The sequence below is a fragment of the Agelaius phoeniceus genome, chromosome 5 (genome assembly GCF_051311805.1).
Source record: "Agelaius phoeniceus isolate bAgePho1 chromosome 5, bAgePho1.hap1, whole genome shotgun sequence".
NCBI classification, from domain to species: domain Eukaryota; kingdom Metazoa; phylum Chordata; class Aves; order Passeriformes; family Icteridae; genus Agelaius; species Agelaius phoeniceus.
In genome coordinates, this window is record NC_135269.1 from 44,057,064 (window position 1) to 44,075,179 (window position 18,116).

General features: G+C 38.3%; 1 protein-coding gene across 3 annotated transcripts in view; it reads right to left on the reverse strand.

The window, feature by feature from the left end:
• Positions 1-340: 340 nt before the first annotated feature.
• The window catches only part of TMEM117 (transmembrane protein 117), a 181,103-nt gene continuing 163,327 nt past the window's right edge, over positions 341-18,116 (reverse strand). For all 3 annotated transcript variants that reach the window (XM_077178889.1, XM_077178888.1, XM_077178887.1), the window contains exons 7-8: positions 9,374-9,503; positions 341-1,315 (exon numbers count right to left, since the gene is read on the reverse strand). In XM_077178889.1, the coding sequence (XP_077035004.1) occupies positions 678-1,315; positions 9,374-9,503 (768 nt within the window). In that variant the 3' untranslated portion in view covers positions 341-677. The remainder of the gene's footprint in view (positions 1,316-9,373; positions 9,504-18,116) is intronic.

The window sequence follows — 18,116 nt, forward strand, 5'->3', positions numbered from 1 at the left end:
CATAATTGCTATTACTGATGGAGAAACTCATATTTTCACAACTAGTGACCCATGTCGTATTATGTCTCTGCTGTTTACTGCATAATAAATCTGTATTTGTGTTTGGCCGCTAGCCAGAAAAATTAAAAGGTAATCACCATGCTTCTCTGCAGTCTGGTCATCAAAATCTCTGACTTCACAGATGAGTAAATAACAAAGACAAGTTGTGGTATCCTAACAGAAAACCTTTAGGAATAACTATATTTTTCTCCTCTGTCAAGACACCAAATGACACTTGAAACAACCGTATACAAAAAAATTTTGCAAAGCAAATGAGAAGAACTGTGCTATACACCTGGTGTTGAGTTAAAAAACAGTTTAATGTCTCAAGGCACCACCACGGTAGAATTTTATACCTGCAAGTAATCATCTAATACACTATTGTACAGTTAAGGTAATGTATTAATAAATAGCTTGTGCAATTTTGGGAAGCAATCTATAAAGGAATGTTAGATATACAATAGGCACATACTATAATACAAATAAAAACCAAAATTCCTAGAAAAAGCATGCTGAGCACCTCTTGGTATAGGTTGAGTTTCTTATTCTAAACACTATGTAAATCTTAACTTACAAAAGGTAAAACTGAAATCTTAGAGCAACTGCTTATTTAAACTGATTTTCCTGGGTATTTTCCTCTATGTCACAGGATTATTCTTAGGGACAGAGGACTCTGGTACTGGCTGTAAAGGGCTGTCTTGTTCGTTCAGTTGTGCGTTCAAGTTTTCAGAAGTTAGAAGAGAAGAATTAAAAACTATTTCACTTAAGTCTGATTTTATGGATACCAGGTGTGGTTCTTGAAAATTCAATGGTTCTTCTAACACCTGTGTATTTTCTCGTGTCATTCCCATATCTGATGGTGACTTTCGTTTCATTCTTGTGTACGATTTGTCCAAATTCTCCATGCCTTGGTCAGTTTTCTGAAATCGCCCAAAGAACCAGATGAAGAAACCAAACAAAGCAAAAGCCAGCAAACTTGGAATAAAAGCCAGGCATTTGACATCAAGGCTGGAGCCTGTGAACCTGCTGTGCAAGAACATGTCCCCTTCAGCATAGGTCCGGTTCGTCAAAGGGTTTGTGTTATTGGATCTCCACTCCCAAGATAACTTAGTTCTGTTAAGGTCTTTCAAGCTCTCTGAGTCCTTCACTGTGTAGATCTTCTGTCCAGGACCGATATATTGACCATATTCATGAGGTTTGTAAAATATTTGGTTCTTCCACATATTTAGATCCAAGATTAAAACAAGGAAGATAATTCCGTAGTTAAACCATTTGCCTGTTTGGAAAAAGAAAATTCTGTCATCTGATATATCCATTTTAGAAGCAGTACAAATGCCATTACACATAAAAGATACTCAGAGAAAAAAAAAAGTTCATTTTTATTGATCTGTAAAGATTAATAAAATAAATAAATGTATAAATATTAAAAAATAAAATTTAATAAATAAATTTCCACCACAGTCACATTTATGCTAAATATTCCCTAGTATTTCACAATTAGGTCTGAACACAAAACAATTTTGTAGCACAAGCACAGAAGTAGAACTATTCAATTGACATTACAGTTTGTAAGTGACCAGCTTATTAGATCGCTAGGTGATGTGTTATAGAGCAATAAACCTAGAAAAAGCAATAATTTCACAGCTTTAAAAATATTCACATGGAAATTTTCCATAAAAAGGCCACATTTGACAGAACCATTTATATTCCAAAAAATACTGAAGTGACTGAGGTTCTTGAGGTTGGTAACTATATGCATTTTAAGAGTATATACTTATGTTATTTGCTATACCAACTATGGAGTGTCGATATATTCAGGTATGGGCAATCAGAAAAACTGTGATTTATAGAATCACAGTGAGATTGTTGAGAAATAGCAAGGGCTGATTGTAGACTTCCAAGTCTAGCCTATTTTTTTTTATAATCTGTGTCAATGAATACACATAACAAATTATACTATTTTCACAGTCAAAGCATATCTTACATTCTAGTTAGACATATGTTAAGATCTCACCTGTGCAGTGATGAATGCCATCACCCAAGAACCTGGCAAATCTACATGTCAGCATTAAGTGAAAATAAACACATGGAGGAATGTTTCTGCTGGTGATGAATGATCATGGTCTTTGCTGGAATCATATCTAAGTATGCTTCAAGTGAAAAAGAAAATGTATCATAGGATCTATCAAATTACTTAGGCTAGTGACTTGCACAGAATTAATGGATTCCAGTTCCTGAAAGTATGTGTGTTCAAACTGTCCAACCAGAATCCTTCAGGAGGGTAAGGAGACTAACTTCATGTATTCAGGAGTTATGTTTAATGGCTCTCTTCAGTTCAGATTAAATAGACTGAAAATAAACAAGAATATTTATTCTCTTGTTATTCTCTCATGTTGAACAGTTGTCACTGCTTGCAAACAAAACTGAACTGAAAAGACCTTGCAGACAATCCTATCATTCCTGAATAACTCCTCTATCAAAGTCAAGTTGGACAGGCTTTGAACAAACCAGTGTAGAGGAAGGTATCCCTGCTCACATCAGAAGGGCTGGAACTAAATATCCCTTAGGATCCCTTCCAACTGAAACCATTCTATGATTTCTCCCTGTGATTTTGTCAATTTTATCATTGACATGTTAAAGAAAACTATCTTTTCAGACTATTAACACCACATTAAATAATATTTAACACCAAGAGACTGAAAGTGATGCTGAAGTATGAAATAATATAACAAACAATACAATGTAATTTGATGTTTCCTGTGGATGTTTGCCATTTATTTAATGTTTCTATTTTTCCCATCACATCTGTCTTTCAACAGAAAGACACAGGATTCACTGATCAATAGCTGTTGTCAAGCAGAATGTAGTAGCTGACTTCTTGTTTTTTTCCTCAGCTGGGCAATTAGATGACTCTTCTTTACCTTACCATCATTTCTTAGGACACAGTGATAATATCACTACTTTTCGTACTTTCACTGTCTGAAAATGTTTTGAAAAAGGATTCAGAAGTTATTTGATGCTGAGTGTTTGATAGAAAGATACACTGTTCCTGTCTCATAGAAAGTATGAACTTGAAACTCCCTCCCTCAGCTCCCAGTCAGAGCTAGGCAGGCAGAAACTAAGCCCTGAGCTCAGCTGCTGTGATTGTTGGGTGCATGTGGGCCATACAAACCACTTAAGTCCATCATCCCATTTAGTGAGGATGAACTGCCACCTGTATGTCTAAATGGCAGCTAGCTGACTGAGAACAGCTGCTGTTCTATAGCAGATTTTCCTCAAAAATCCTTAAATTTCTTATTCTCAGCCAAATTTCTCACCCTCTGCTTCATTGTTACGCTTGATGAGCTCTATAAATTTTCCTTTTCTTTTGAATACAGTTGTCACCAGAACCAAAGGCTGTGTATGAGTAACGGTCTCACTATAACCTTATATGAACACAATGACATCTTTCTGCTCCTACTCAATAATCCCTTTATCCAAGGGCTGCATTAATGTCCTTAGAAACAAAATGACTGAGTTAGTGCTGTCTTGGGTACTTACAGAAAGTATTTACCTCTTTCTAGAATATCGTGTCCTCTGCCATCTATCCCTCTCCAAGACAGGTATTCACTGCTGTGGTAGCTAGCATGACAGTCAAAGAAGCCAACCCAGCCATCCTTCTAGATCTGTGATGTTTTGGAGCACAAAGATGTCATTGTGCTCATATGTGGTTATACAGAGATTTAATATATTGCCCAACCTTTAAAATTATAACTTAAATGTTTATAATGTATGTATATTAAATGATTGTCTATTGCAACTTAATTTTAGCATAATCATTTTCATAGCAAACTTTAAGTCATATATCAAGCCTATATAGGAAATAAGCTAGGTAAATGAAAAGTCAATCATAACCTTTGATCTTGTGCATGAACAAATTCAATTTTGTAAGTTTGCAAAGGATCATAACAAATGTATTATAACTGTATAGATATTAATTTTATTTTTAAAAATGTCAAGTTTCATTCCAGATAAAAAGTGAAAAGGGAAGATGGAGCTCCACACTACAAAGTCATTTAACTTGTTTCTTACCCAGCTTCTGTAGAATTAGTATTACTACTGCTTTAGGGCTGACCCTACTTCCATGAAATTTGTGTGGCAATACTGACATACACCTGACCCCAATTAGCCCTTCTTGGATGGAAAATGCTTTTTTCAAAGACAACATTTGAAATGGAAGGATGTAATAGGATAAACTCTCAAAGACTGGAAGGCTAGTAATCATTTCGTCAAACTGAAAAGAATTTTATCCAGTCTTCAATGAAGTTAACAATGAAGAAAGTCATGTGGGAAAATAGGTTGTGCCATTCAGCCATGCACTACTTGATTTGGTTAAAAACTTTATAACTTTCACAGCCCTGACCCTTTACATGCTGCACATAATATTTGGAAAGTTAGGAATCTGATTTGGTGTATTTGGAAACATCGTACAATACTGCAATTTGATGCAACAAAGATCTTCCAAAATAAAAATTGGACCCAAGAGTGTTAGTGTCCTTGTCAGGCTGTGATGCAAAACATGACATGTTTTTATAGGCACTGTAGACTACAACCAGTATTTGGGGATGAAAATTCACTCCTGTTTTCTGACAAAGCATGTCTATTGAAGAGGATTGTATTCTCCTGGCTGGAACACTCACCAGAAAGGAAACTTTGACTCTACAATAACCTCCACTTGTGGCAGCTTGGACCTGCATCATAAGACCATGCTCTGAACATCAGCCTGTACAGAACTCTGCTTAGAAACAATCTCCCCGTGCTGCTGAAGCTCAACAACTGTGCAGTGCACATGAATGCCAGGGGTCTTCTCATTTTGAAAGAAGTATGGATTTTCATTTTTCCCTTTTCCAGAAATTCACATATTTTCACCATCAAACAAGATTTTTGGGCAATCCTCCACACAACATTTGGAATATATCCCAATATTCCAAAACAGCTGCTGATTCTGGAGCAGTTTTATCTTTGTATGCCCACTCTGGAACAGACCATTCATTTCCCAATGAAAGGATCTCATGTAGAAGCTAGTCCTCAGGAACCTTGCTGAGGTCAGGAGGTAATGTGAAAATTCTACTTAATAAGGCTAGACACAAGCAGCCTCATGCTGTGCAACCACAGCCAGAGGCTAGTGTAGGACATGTTTGCTTTAGACTCCTATCTCAACTATAATTTGTGTCTAAAACCACACAGACACTGCTGTAAAACATTTGAAATGTTCTTCCTATCTTCTGTCACATTAGTGTTATTAGCTAGATACATGCATACAGACAGACCACTCACAGCTGATCTAAGATGTTAATCCTCTGAGGTTCTTTCATATCTGTGTGCATGGACAGCTTTGGTTTTACCTCTAACCTTTCTATTTTTGCCCACAGACTCCCTTGGGCTACTCTGTGTAAGCTTGGGCTGAATCTCGACAATGCTGTTGGTTTAACTCCACAAGCCAGCCATGCTGGTAACTCCCCAGCTATGAGGGTGACAATTTCTCCTTTGGGTGGAAGGGTACTTGGGTCAAACACGTTACAAACAGCCAGAGAAATCTCCCATTTCTTCTGATACCTAAATTGTAACATTTTCACTCTGAAAATTACCTGCATACTTGACAGTAGATGCTCTTGGATTTCCAATGCTGCCATTAAAGGGTACAAGGCAGGCCCCCTACCCAGTGTCTTTTAATCACAAAAGAACCTGAATAAAATTTATTTTAAGTTTTACAAATTTCCCTGGGTATTATAGAAACTAGGATAGACTATGTATTTTCATAAACATCAGCCTAAAAAGGAAAACACACACTTTGCAATGAACCATCTGTCAAGGGAAATCCAGATGAGCTAAGCAGATGCAGGAATTCAAGTTTTTTTTCAATGTTCATAAAAAAAAGTGGCTATCAAAACAGAATGAAAATATTTAATACTCAGTAAGGAGTATTGCAAGGAGTTCCTAGCTGCAAAGAAATGAGAGTAAAATGAGGTACTCACTTACCAGTAAAAATAAGATAGCTTTTCACAATAAATTCAAAATTACACTGAAGAGTCAGAAGATGTTAATTCACTATTACTGTCAACAACATTAAGAAATCATAAGTCAGGACTAAGGAAGTATGTTATTAAAGTATCATGGGTTAAAATAATATACCTTGTATAGTTGTATTTTTCTGCCTTTTTAGACACTGAATTATGCAGAAGCAAATTTTAATTTTTTTTCTCTGCAATCATGATCTTAATTTTATGAAAGCTGAAATTCTCATTTACTCACTGTATTCAGGAGATAAATCTTTAAGACAACATAATGAAAAAGAAGAAAAAGAAAAAGAAAAAGAAAAAGAAAAAGAAAAAGAAAAAGAAAAAGAAAAAGAAAAAGAAAAAGAAAAAGAAAAAGAAAAAGAAAAAGAAAGAAGAAAAAGAAGAAAAAGCGCAACTGTCTTAAGACTTGTGACAAAGTCAGGAGAGCTGGCAACACATAGCATGTAACTGAAATTATTCATCCATATAGAACTTGCTCAAAGCCATCAAGGACAAACCAACAGAATGGTGGCTTGAAATCCTTGACTCCTTGGAATGTTGCTTTCCTTAGAGCTGCTCCTTTGTGGGACCATTGCTTATTAGAACAAACAATATTGAATAGGATTGCTTTTATTTATATCAATCAACAGTGTCTAAAACAGACTGTGTAAGAACTAATAAAGAATAAATTCTGCCAGGAAAAGGATGGCAAATGTTATTTCAGCCATGCCTTCTTTCTTCTTGCTACTTGGGAGAAAATGGTTTCCAATTTCTAAAAATTAGAGCACAAGTCATAGATTTACAGCCTGGATTTATCTATGTAGCTAGTACTAAAAGAAATGCTTTTCAGGCCTCAGTGTTCATTTCCTGCTTGTTACTTAAAAGAAGTCCTATGGTTAAATTTAACATTCTGGATTCTGTGTATTAAACAGGACTTAAATAAAGCTGGCTCCCTGTCGTTACCACTGTTCTACCCCCATGTCACCTGCTGCAGTTGCATTCATGTCCATCATTTGGATTATATTAATCTTGATTATATATATATAAAAAAATATATATAATTAGGGGTTTTTTTTTCTTTTCAAATATTCTACACCTCGATTTGAGTAGATTATTCAAGTATCTGCACATCCAGACAGTTCACTAGAGCTTGCAAATTATCCAACATGATGCCCTAACCTAAGACAAGAACTGATGGCAAGAACAGATGGTTCAAGCAAAACTTACCCAAAGGGAGGTTCTTGTGCCATGTGTTATGGCTGTTTATTAGATCTCCTAAAGGGTGGTGTAGCTCTGAGATAAAACAGGCTCTCAGTAGACAGGATACGTGATGTGCAGTCAAATGGATTGATTTGTCTAGTGAATCTAATAAATGGATCTTGTTAATGCTGAGCAGGGAAAAATTTTCCTCAGCCCTCATTCATTATCTCATCCTCATTAAAAGAATGCCTTCTCACTAGAAAATCAGAAAGGATTCCAGTCGTCTCTGCAGAAGACTACAATGCATAAATATTGGTTTTATTTGGTTGGCCTGTTTTCAAACAGCAGCATTGCTACTGATAGCATTTCTGATCACTAATTTATGTTCTTTGCTCTTGTTTATTCTTTGATTATCCCTGATTATCATCTATGTCTCTGTCTCTTCTACAATTCAAAACTGTTCTTTGCTCTTCAATTCCTCTTCTATCACCCATTAATTATATGCCAAGGTTCTGTATCTGGTGACACAGCCCAACCTACCATGCCTCAGCCATTTTTCCTACTCCTCTGTGCATCCATTCCACTACTTTTCCTGATACAATGGAATAGCAGTCTGGCATCTGGGAACCTTGTGGGACTGAGCCCCTCCAATTTAATTCCCTACCTTGAGAAAAAGGAAAAAAAAATCATTTTTGCTATCCCTGAATTCCATACCTGTAATTCACATAAAATATCTGATGCTTAAACTAATTTTTTTCCTCTGCTCCTTTCTCTTTCTGCTCACTTGGGAGAGAAAAATGTGTTCATCATGTACACATAACATTTCCTTTCACCCTACACCTTCTAGTCACTGACTGGTCATCATTTATTTTATCCTGTTCCATAAACCACTAATGGCTCAAATGGTCGCCCTCAGATATGTACCAGCTCTTCTTTCTCCTCGTTAGCTGGCTGCTCTCTGTCAGCATTCCAGCAGGACACCTACCTTCAATTTTGAAAACTTTCTATCCCTCCATCTGTAATTCCTGCTGGCCCATTTGCCTTCCCTCAGTCAATAGCCAACAGGTACCTTCTGCACTATTTTTATCTTTTTTTCTGTTTTTTAATCTCATTTCTGCATTCTCTGCTGAAAACACTTCTTTCTGAGGCTTCATTCAGTCTGCCTCAGCTCAGTGCTGGTGTCATTCTTTTCTTGACACATTTTCTTCCCTCTGCTTCAGCTGTCTGCTGAGCTTGTGACTCACCTTCTAACTCTTGGCCTTATCTTTGTATCATCTCTGAATGCTCCTTTTGTCCCTGGTCTGCAGGGGTTTCTTTTGGCTTGTCCTTGGTTGCCCTCATCTATTTTATTTCTGTGTGGCGTCATGTGCTGTGACTTTTTATATTAGCAGTTAAAGACCCCTGCCAATTCACACCTGCATTCTTCTGTTATCCATTATTATCCATCTCTTCTCAATGTAGAGAGAGGAGCTATACTCCTTTTGTATAGCTTGAAGGTAAAACCAAAATATTTATCCCTATTTAACCTCCTTCTCTTTTTCATTCCCTACTGTTATTAAAATACTGACTCACAGTATGCAAGGATCAGGTACTTTTTATCTATGTGTATCATCCATTTCAATAACTGCAATTCTATTTTATTTGAGGTTATTTAACTGTCTGCTTCTTGTTAGATGACTGATGGAAGCAGGGTTATGAGTGGCCTTTGCCAGATGAGAATGACCGAAGTTATAAAAAGATATTAGCATAAATCATAGCAAAGGCATCTGAAAGCATAAGAGATTTGGAGATGAAATAAGCTGCTAATTTCCCTGAGAGAGCAATTTTAGATAAAAGATGTCTGAAGTTACATTATGTATTACTTAATGTCACAAGAAGTTGCTGAAATCCGTGAGAAATAGCAGACTGCTCTGATTTGTAAGATACAGGTTCCTCATTTCCTTGAGATGGTTATATATGGAGAATATGGATATGGACAGATAAAGAGACAGAAAAAGTCTGGGACAAACACAAAAAAATACACGTTTAAGACCATGGTAGCATACATTTGTTACATAGAAGCAGTTCACTGAGTCAGGATCTGTAAGATTACCTACCTGTTATGTGTATGTGATATTCCTCTTTCAGTATCTTTTGGAAATAAGGTACTTTGAATTGCATGTGTGCTGAAGGCAAGCCTGGAAGATTCACTTCAACATCACCCATAAAATGTGGAAACTCCCAGTCCTGTTAAAAAAGAAAAATAAGAGCCTAAAAGTAAGATTTCACAGTATATTTTTGCCTTTAAAATGGCTTAAATTAATAAAACAGAAATGCTCTATATTTAAGCCTCCATTATTGGTTTTTCTTACTTTAAATTTGACTGACCTACCTAAAATAGAATACCTTATTTATATTTGATATTACAATGTAATTTTTACCTCAACTCCATGTAATTGTATAAAATGTGTATAAAAAGTTCATCTCAGAATGACAGCACTGAATCCAACTTACTAGCTGATAGTACAAAACAGAATAAGGATAATAATACTTATTTAAAACCTGGCAACACTATGAATACCTATATAAAAACCTTGCTATGCTACTTACTCTTAGTAATTTGTAATTTGGCAAACAGTTTACAGGTATGAGATTGGAAAAGGTAGCCTAAGCCTTTCAAACACCACATGTATCTGCATTCTACTTGTTCAACTTGCAGGGTGTTTTCTGTATTTTGCCTTCATACATTTAAATATACAATCACTGCAAGTGTAGGCCCTTCAGCATAATCTGCCTGAATCAACCCAAGCACAGTTTTCTCCACTGCCATATTTCAGCTGACAAGATAATGCTGGAAATGTGGAAGCTCTTACCTATCATTATGCAAATTTTGGTAGTGTGTGGTACCCCAGCTGAGGAAGAGCTGCATTTGAAGGAATTTTTCACTTGGTTATCTGTACCCACCATCAGTCACTTGAAAATGGCTATGACAGCATGGCTCATTAGAGCCCAAACTGAAAGCAATAGTGCTAGAATCAGGATGATTACTGCAAGTGTCTTTACTCTGTGCACTGCAGACTGTCGATAATCTCCTGTTACAAACACACTGCCCCTCTTCCCATGCACACTCCTGGATTTGTATTCAACAAGCTGGTGCCACAAGCACGTGAATTACTAAAAAAAAATATATAAAGGAATCCAAAATGTGAAGAATTCTATGAGTGACTTCTGATTCTTCCACATGAAAACCATTCCAGCATAGCTGTCTTCCCGTGAGAACCAATTCTACTATTCAATTTTCAGTGTTGTAAGGATAGAAAGTTTCCTTAAAGAGTAATAAAAAAAATATTCAAAACTAAGAATCATCTACTAAATTGGGAGGAGCTGTTGACTCCCTCAAAGGCAGAGAGGTCCTGCAGAGAGACTTTGGCAAATCAGAGGGCTGGGCAACTACCAACTGTATGAAGTTTAACCAAGACAAGTGCCAAATTCTGCACCTGGGATAGGGCAACCCTGTCTGTTCCCAACACACTGGGAAGTGCAATACTGGAAAGCAGTGCTGGAGGAAGGGACCTGGGGGTCCTGGTCAATAGGAAGTTGAATTTGAGTCAGCAGTGCTCTGGCAGCCAGGAGGGCCAAGCCTGTCCTGGGTGCAACAGGCACAGCATCACCAGCCAAGCAGGGGAGGGGATTGTCCTGCTCTGCTCTGCTCTGCTCCTCACCTCGAGTGCTGGGGGCAGGTTTGGAGGCCATGTTATAAGACAGATATAAAGCTATTAGAAAGTGTCCAAAGGAGGACAACAAAGATTGTAAAGGACCCTGAGGGGAAGCCCTGTGAGAAGTGACTGTGGTATTTTGGTCTTTTCAGCCTGGAGAAGAAGAGACTGAAGAGAGACCTCATTGCAGTTACAACTTCCTCATGAGGGGAAGCGGAGGGGCAGGCACTGATCTCTGCTCTGTGGTGACCAGTGACAGAACCCAAGGGTATGACCTGAAACTGTGTTAGGGGAGATTTATGTTATACACCTCAAAAGGTTTCTCCCCAGAGAGTGGTTAAGCACTGGAACAGGCTCCCCAGGGAAGTGGTCACAGCACCAGCCTGACAGAGTTGAAGAAGTGTTTGGACAATGCTCTCAGGCATATGGTGTGATTCTTGGGGTTGTACAGTGCAGAGCCAGAAGCAGTCCTTCTGGGTCCCTTTCAAATGAGGATATTCTATTCTATATATGACCTCTGAAAGATTAATCACTATAATATAACTTAACTTTCAAGACTTGCTAAGGTCTCCAACATTTTCTACAATGAAAGGGAAATGGAAGAGTTTTATGATCTGGAAATCGCACAGCCTGATCACTAACAGCTGATCTGTGCTATTTGTTATACTGAGTTAAATGGATTAACAGGAGTGCAAGCAAGGAGAAAATCTGACACGCTTTACCTAGTTCTTAATGTTCACAGAAATGCAGAAAGTGTCAGTTTACAGATGTAGAAGATAAGAAAATAAGGATGCTCTCATTTTGCCTTATTGTTAGGGAATTCCTCCCTTAACCCAAATAAATGAAAACAACCCCCATCACACAGTAACCTCCCCCATCACTCGCCTTGCACTAGGAAGCATCCTAGCAGGATTCCTCATTACCTCATTCATCATCCCCACAAAAACCCCTCCAATAACCATGCCACTCCCCATTAAAATAACCGCCCTAATCGTAACAGCCCTAGGCATCGCTTTAGCCCTAGAAATCTCAAAAATAGCCCAAACACTCATTCTCACAAAACAAGCCCCCCTCTGAAACTTTTCAACTTCCCTAGGGTATTTTAACCCTCTAATTCATTGCCTAAGCATAACCAACTTCCTCAAAGGAGGACAAAATATCTCCTCCCATCTAATTGACCTATCCTGATACAAAATATAAGGCCCAGAAGGACTCGCCAACCTACAGCTAACAGCAACCAAAACCGCCACTACCCTCCACTCAGGCCTAACCAAAGCCTACTTAGGATCATTCGCCCTATCCATCCTCATCATCCTCATATCCACATACAGAAATAACCTCAACCTTCGTAAAAACCACCAAATCCTCAAAATCATCAACGACGCCCTAATCGACCTCCCAGCACCATCAAACATCTCAACATGATGAAACTTCGGATCTCTACTAGGCGTTTGCTTAATCACTCAAATCATCACAGGTCTTCTGCTAGCCATACACTACACAGCAGACACCAACTTAGCTTTCTCCTCTGTCACTCACATATGCCGAGACGTACAATTCGGCTGACTTATCCGCAACCTCCACACAAACGGAGCCTCCTTCTTCTTCATCTGCATCTACCTACATATCGGCCAAGGCCTCTACTATGGCTCATACCTGAACAAAGAAACCTGAAACATCGGAGTCATCCTCCTCTGCACTCTGCCCAGCTGCAGTCCCTTACCCTGCATCTGTAGACATCCTCTTGCAGGGGGTAGGCATTCAAAAAAGTCCCAGAGATAAAAATTTTATGCGTGCACACTTTCAGTTCACTGTTTCTAATATACATCTCAGGACTGGTGTCTCTTGTCAACTCATACATACTCTCACCCAGGAATAAATAGGAAGAAATAAATTACATATTCCTGAAAATAAATGAACGGAGAACTGTGAACTCTGCGTTAGTTATAAGTAAACACGGGTCTATAAATTTGGCCTCCTGTTCCTGCCTTGCCCCAAGGCTCCTACTGTGCCTTTTGCTAATTTACAGATAAAATTCCACCATGCAGAATTTTGCACTGGTCTGTGTCTCTGCATCTGAGTTTTTTATTAAAAAGAGTTTTTTTCTCATCTGGATCTGAGTAATAACATTTTCTACATATATGCCCCATACTGTGTGAAGCATGCCTGAATTGTATCATGGCCCTTATTACACTGAAGCACTGTAATATGGTGTGGCCATAACTACAGAGATGGGCACAGGCTGGTGCTGCAGACCTCAAAGCTATAAACAACTCACCGGTGTTCAGCTAAAGAAATGCAGATCTAGGCTGGGCAAAACTAATTTTAGGGGTAACAAGGAGAACAAAGAAGTATCTCACATAAGATGCTATCCGTAAAACCTAGCTGTAAAGTGAAGCTTCAGATCAAGGAGGAAACAGCAAGGTCTTAACATGTTATCAAATATAAAAAGAGCCCCAAGCAGCTTCTAGCATAAGAAGAAAGAAACCATCATGATGAAGATTATATCCTTCCCAGCCAGGGACTCCATATGCCAATGACGTGCCATAATGCTCCCACTGAACCCCATCAGACTGAAACTGCCCATTTCAAGAACCACAGGAACAGAGGGAGGATGGAATAAACATAAGGAAAAGCAATAGAACTAAGAAGTCTGTGCATAAGAATTTAGACATTGTTATTATTATTAATCACTACTACTATTACTACCACTACTACTACTACTACTGAAACTTCTTTCTGCACAAAAGTATTCTTTTCTGTAATGATTAGATCTCAACTAATAATCTGTGGATTACACTGTTTAAATTTAACACTTATAATAAAATCTTGGCTTTATATGTAAAGCCTTCCTCCCCCATAAATAAAATTTTGAATGTAACACCTTTATCAGAACATTTATGCAGTCTGTTCTTTAAGAACAGTCCCATGAAATTACGGAAATAAAATATTTTTTAAAGCCACCAACAAATAATAAAATGTATTTGAAAGCAATTTTACGATAAGGAAACTAAAATAATGAGTTAAACCTACTGACTTCTATGGAAGTCACTACAGGTGCAGCAGTTAGGAAAATGAAACTTTAAATTAGGGATTAAATAGCCTTTGGATCTTCATTTGACTCACAGCTTTGCTAAGTGTGAGTGTCAACTGTCTACTGACGTTATCACCTGCAGATACATAGCTGTAGTATTATTACTGTGCCAAAGAAAAGTAGATTATTATTACATTTTCAGGCTAATGCCAATATCAGGCTATCAAATCCAAGCCCAACAAAGTGGCCATTTTACTATCTAGATTCTAAGAAAATGTTGTCCAAAATCTTTTGAATGTGTTTGGTTTTTCCCTTACTGACAGCCAAAAGACAACCTAATTTCAGCAATATCCAGAAAAACATTTTCCTAAGAAATTCAAGATGCCTTGTAGATATATTCCACCTCACTTTAACAGCTACAGGAATAGACCAAATGTTCAAGCCCATAAATCCAAACACTTCCCACTCTGGAACATAGCTCAGGCCTGCATCACCTTTCCCTACACATTGTTTTCTCTCTGTGGCCTCTGATGTCAATCATTGCTCACCACTGGAATGTGAGTGCCATGTGTTATGTTCTTAAAGATTTCAGCTCATAATTATGCAAAGTTCACTTGATCAGCTTTAGTCCTCATTGCTGAGGTGCCTGTACTCTGCCATTTGTGGGATCTCATTAGGAACTGGGCCCAAAATACCATATTTAGAATGCTTTGCAGAGTTGGAAAAATAAAGCTGTACAAACACAAGGTTAGCTCATATATGTACCTTTCAAACTGCACGAACAGATTGTTTCTCCTTTAAATCCATCAGCATCAGTTTTCTAATATTCATTGACTTCATTGACATCAGATTTCTAATATTCATTGAGTTCAGTGGTTCCCAGCCTGGGGGGATAGGGCTGCAGCACACATCCACTCTGTGTGTGGAGACAGAGCCAACCCAGAACCAGCAGGATTAAATCAGCTGCTCAGAGGTCTCCAACCTCAGCGGAAAATTTTGTAGCATGTGCAAATCAAATAGGGTTATTGCCTCATTTCACTCTAGTCATTGAGGAAAGGGCAGCCAGAGGATGAATTTAAAATCACTGAGGGTCTCATCCTGGTGTTGCAATGGGCAGAGGGTACCTCTGATTTCCCTCAGCTACCTCATTAAATGCAGAAGCACAGGAAAAACCTGAGGACATCATGGTATTTTGATTCTCTTTGCTTTGGTTCTAGCTACCCAGGCCAAACAGATGCACATACTCTCTGCTGCAATGCCAGGTGGTAGTTTAAGACCCTACAATGCAGCTAGCAGCACCAGTTTGGTACCTCTTTAAGTAAAGATATTTTTAGCAATCGTAACTAAGCATCAAAGCCAGACTTTCTGATATGATCTGGCCATTTTTTGCCATTGTCTGAGGAAAAGGGAAGGCATTTCCTGGGCAGCCCTATCCTGACCATTCAAGCCAGGACACACACTGCCCAGGAGAATATTGGCAATGCCTAGTGTCCTGGTTGGTGCAGGATGGGTCCTTGGTGTTGCAGGTTCTGGGCCATGTCCCCAGAGGATGAGGAGCAGGTGCTGGCAGGATCAAGTCAGGATCCTTACCTGTCTGGGAGGGGAATGCTAGCCCTCAGCAAACCACATCCCATGCATCATGCACACACAACCCCACACACCTCAGCCATAGGCCTCTTTCCTCCCAGGGAACAATGCCACAGAGAACGTGGGACCATGATTAGAAAACACTAACAACTCATGGTGAACAAATGTGCCACAGTTTTATCTCTCTTCCTGTTTGCATGTAGCTCTTGGTGTGTTCATTAAATATGAAATAACACTAAGAACAATATAAACACTGCTGAAATATTATAGGGGAAGAGGAATAATGCACACTGAATATTTCTGCTTTAAGTAATGATGACATATGCTATATTTAATGCTATGAACACACTTGTACTTTAAATGTCTCAAAACAGTAAATAAAAACAGGGCAGGAACTGAGAAAATGTGTATTTGAATGTGTATGTGAATGAATGCCTATAGCATTTTTTTAAATGTATTTATTAAAAACATTTTGAGGTGAAGACTGTTTTCAGATATCTTTGCATCTTAGAACATGATGGACAAAGACATCATGAGGAAATTTCAGGAGATACAATGGTTTTGTATTTTTGCAAGTGTTTGAAGTAAGAAATGAACCAGAATTCAGAGACAAAGGCCCAACTCCTCTGTGGTTATGTCTAACTTCATTGCAGTGCTGCAACTCACAGTGATGTCTACAGCTGACAGATCTCTGAGCTGCTAAACTGCAAACATATTTATAATATTTCATTCAAACATAGGTAAGAAAGGAAGTCAGCGGCCATGACTAGAAATCACTTTCATGCTTGTGAGATCAAGCTTACTGCTCACCTTCTGACCTTCTGTTCTTTGACAAATATAGGAAGACAGTTTGATAGGCAGTGCTGGTTTTAGCCCTTGTTAAACAATAAAATACATCTACTCTTAACGTTACCACCTGTATACCTGAATGGCTTCAGTGGGGCTACTCAGCTCCCACAGTGAAAGATGACACACTATTCCTCAGAACTCTTTCATGTTGGTACTATCAGTGCTAATCTCTTCGTATTTTTCAAGTCCAGAAAATTTTATTTGATCTGGTCATCTGTTTTTGCTTCCCCTGTCTGGATTGTTACTGACAATAATGACAGCAAAACCCCATCAGGAACTGTGGTACCAAGTCCCTTATTGAAGACACTGCTTCACCTTTTATCACTCAGTGTTGATTTAAACAATTTAAAATATGGAAAATACACTGCAGTGGTGGAACAACTGCTTCAGTTGAGATCCAAGCTGCAGAGACAGAAGATTGAAGACAACTCCCAGGACCAGACATAGGTATAGAAAGGCTATCCCTGCACTATATAGCAATGCATTAACATATACACAACCATTCTGTTGCTCTCCATAATTTTTGTGCTCTTCCCTCCTCAGTCTTTGCTTAGTTTCTTCAAGCTCCTGTCTCTAGAAAGACCATTGCAAATCTTGCTGTTTTTCTCTCATTTGAGAAAATAAGACAGCAATAACTCCCTCTATTAGACAGCAGCAATGCATGCTTGGCCTTGAATGACCTCTTCCATTAAAAAAATCATTAGAGAATCCTTTGTCTATTATCTATTTCTGCTTATTTAAAGGCAACAGTTCCCTGGCCACATAGGACCCAAACAAGCACTCTGCACTCTGAATCTGTACAGTAATGCAATTTGAGCATAGACAAAGCTGTGTATGCACATGTCCTCAAAACAGTACAATTTGTTACTGAACTGTCTGTATTGGTATTTAGCCTTTCCACAGTAAGCTCAAAGTAATCTCAGTATTTCAGCCCACCCAAAATAAGGAATGCTTGAATTTTACTGAAAGGTGCATTTCTATGCCTGATTCATGACAGATGGCACCTCCCTCTCTTCCCCCTGTGACTGTGGCTTGGATATCTTCCTCTATTCACTCCTCAGAACCTTGCAGTGCCTTGATACTGCAGATTTGTTTTACATAAGATGTGACAGATATGAAGATTCCTACCAAACCCCACAGCTAAAATTTTTATCAAGGCTCTCATCATCTGCTGTTCAGTTACATTGGCACCTTTCCCTCTGGCCTTCATGGGTGCTGTTCTCCACTGATAAAGAAATGCTGCTGCAAAGACCTTTCTCCTAGTCTATTTTTTTACCAATAAATTCTTCTCTTTCATACACTAAAGCACAGGCCACTTCCTTTCATTCAAATTCTTTTAGATCTTTCAACACCTATGTACAGACTGTCTATATGACAGCTGCTCCTTCAATCAGTCTATAAGTTCAGGCTATAATTTTTTTATCTATTTAGAGATTTTTTTTTCCTCCTGAGCAGTTCTCCATCAGCTGAAGAGCTTTATCATGTCTCATTCTTCTTTATTATTCTCTTTTTGCATGACAAAACATTAGGATGTCATGAATTAGGTATCCTGGCTTACCTGTCATCCTGACCAATAAAGTTGCTACTGCTTGTACCCACCTGTCTAACCACTTATAACTCTGGGATTTTCTTTAGCAATGAAATTCTCTAGGACTGGAGCTGTATTCTGGCTGT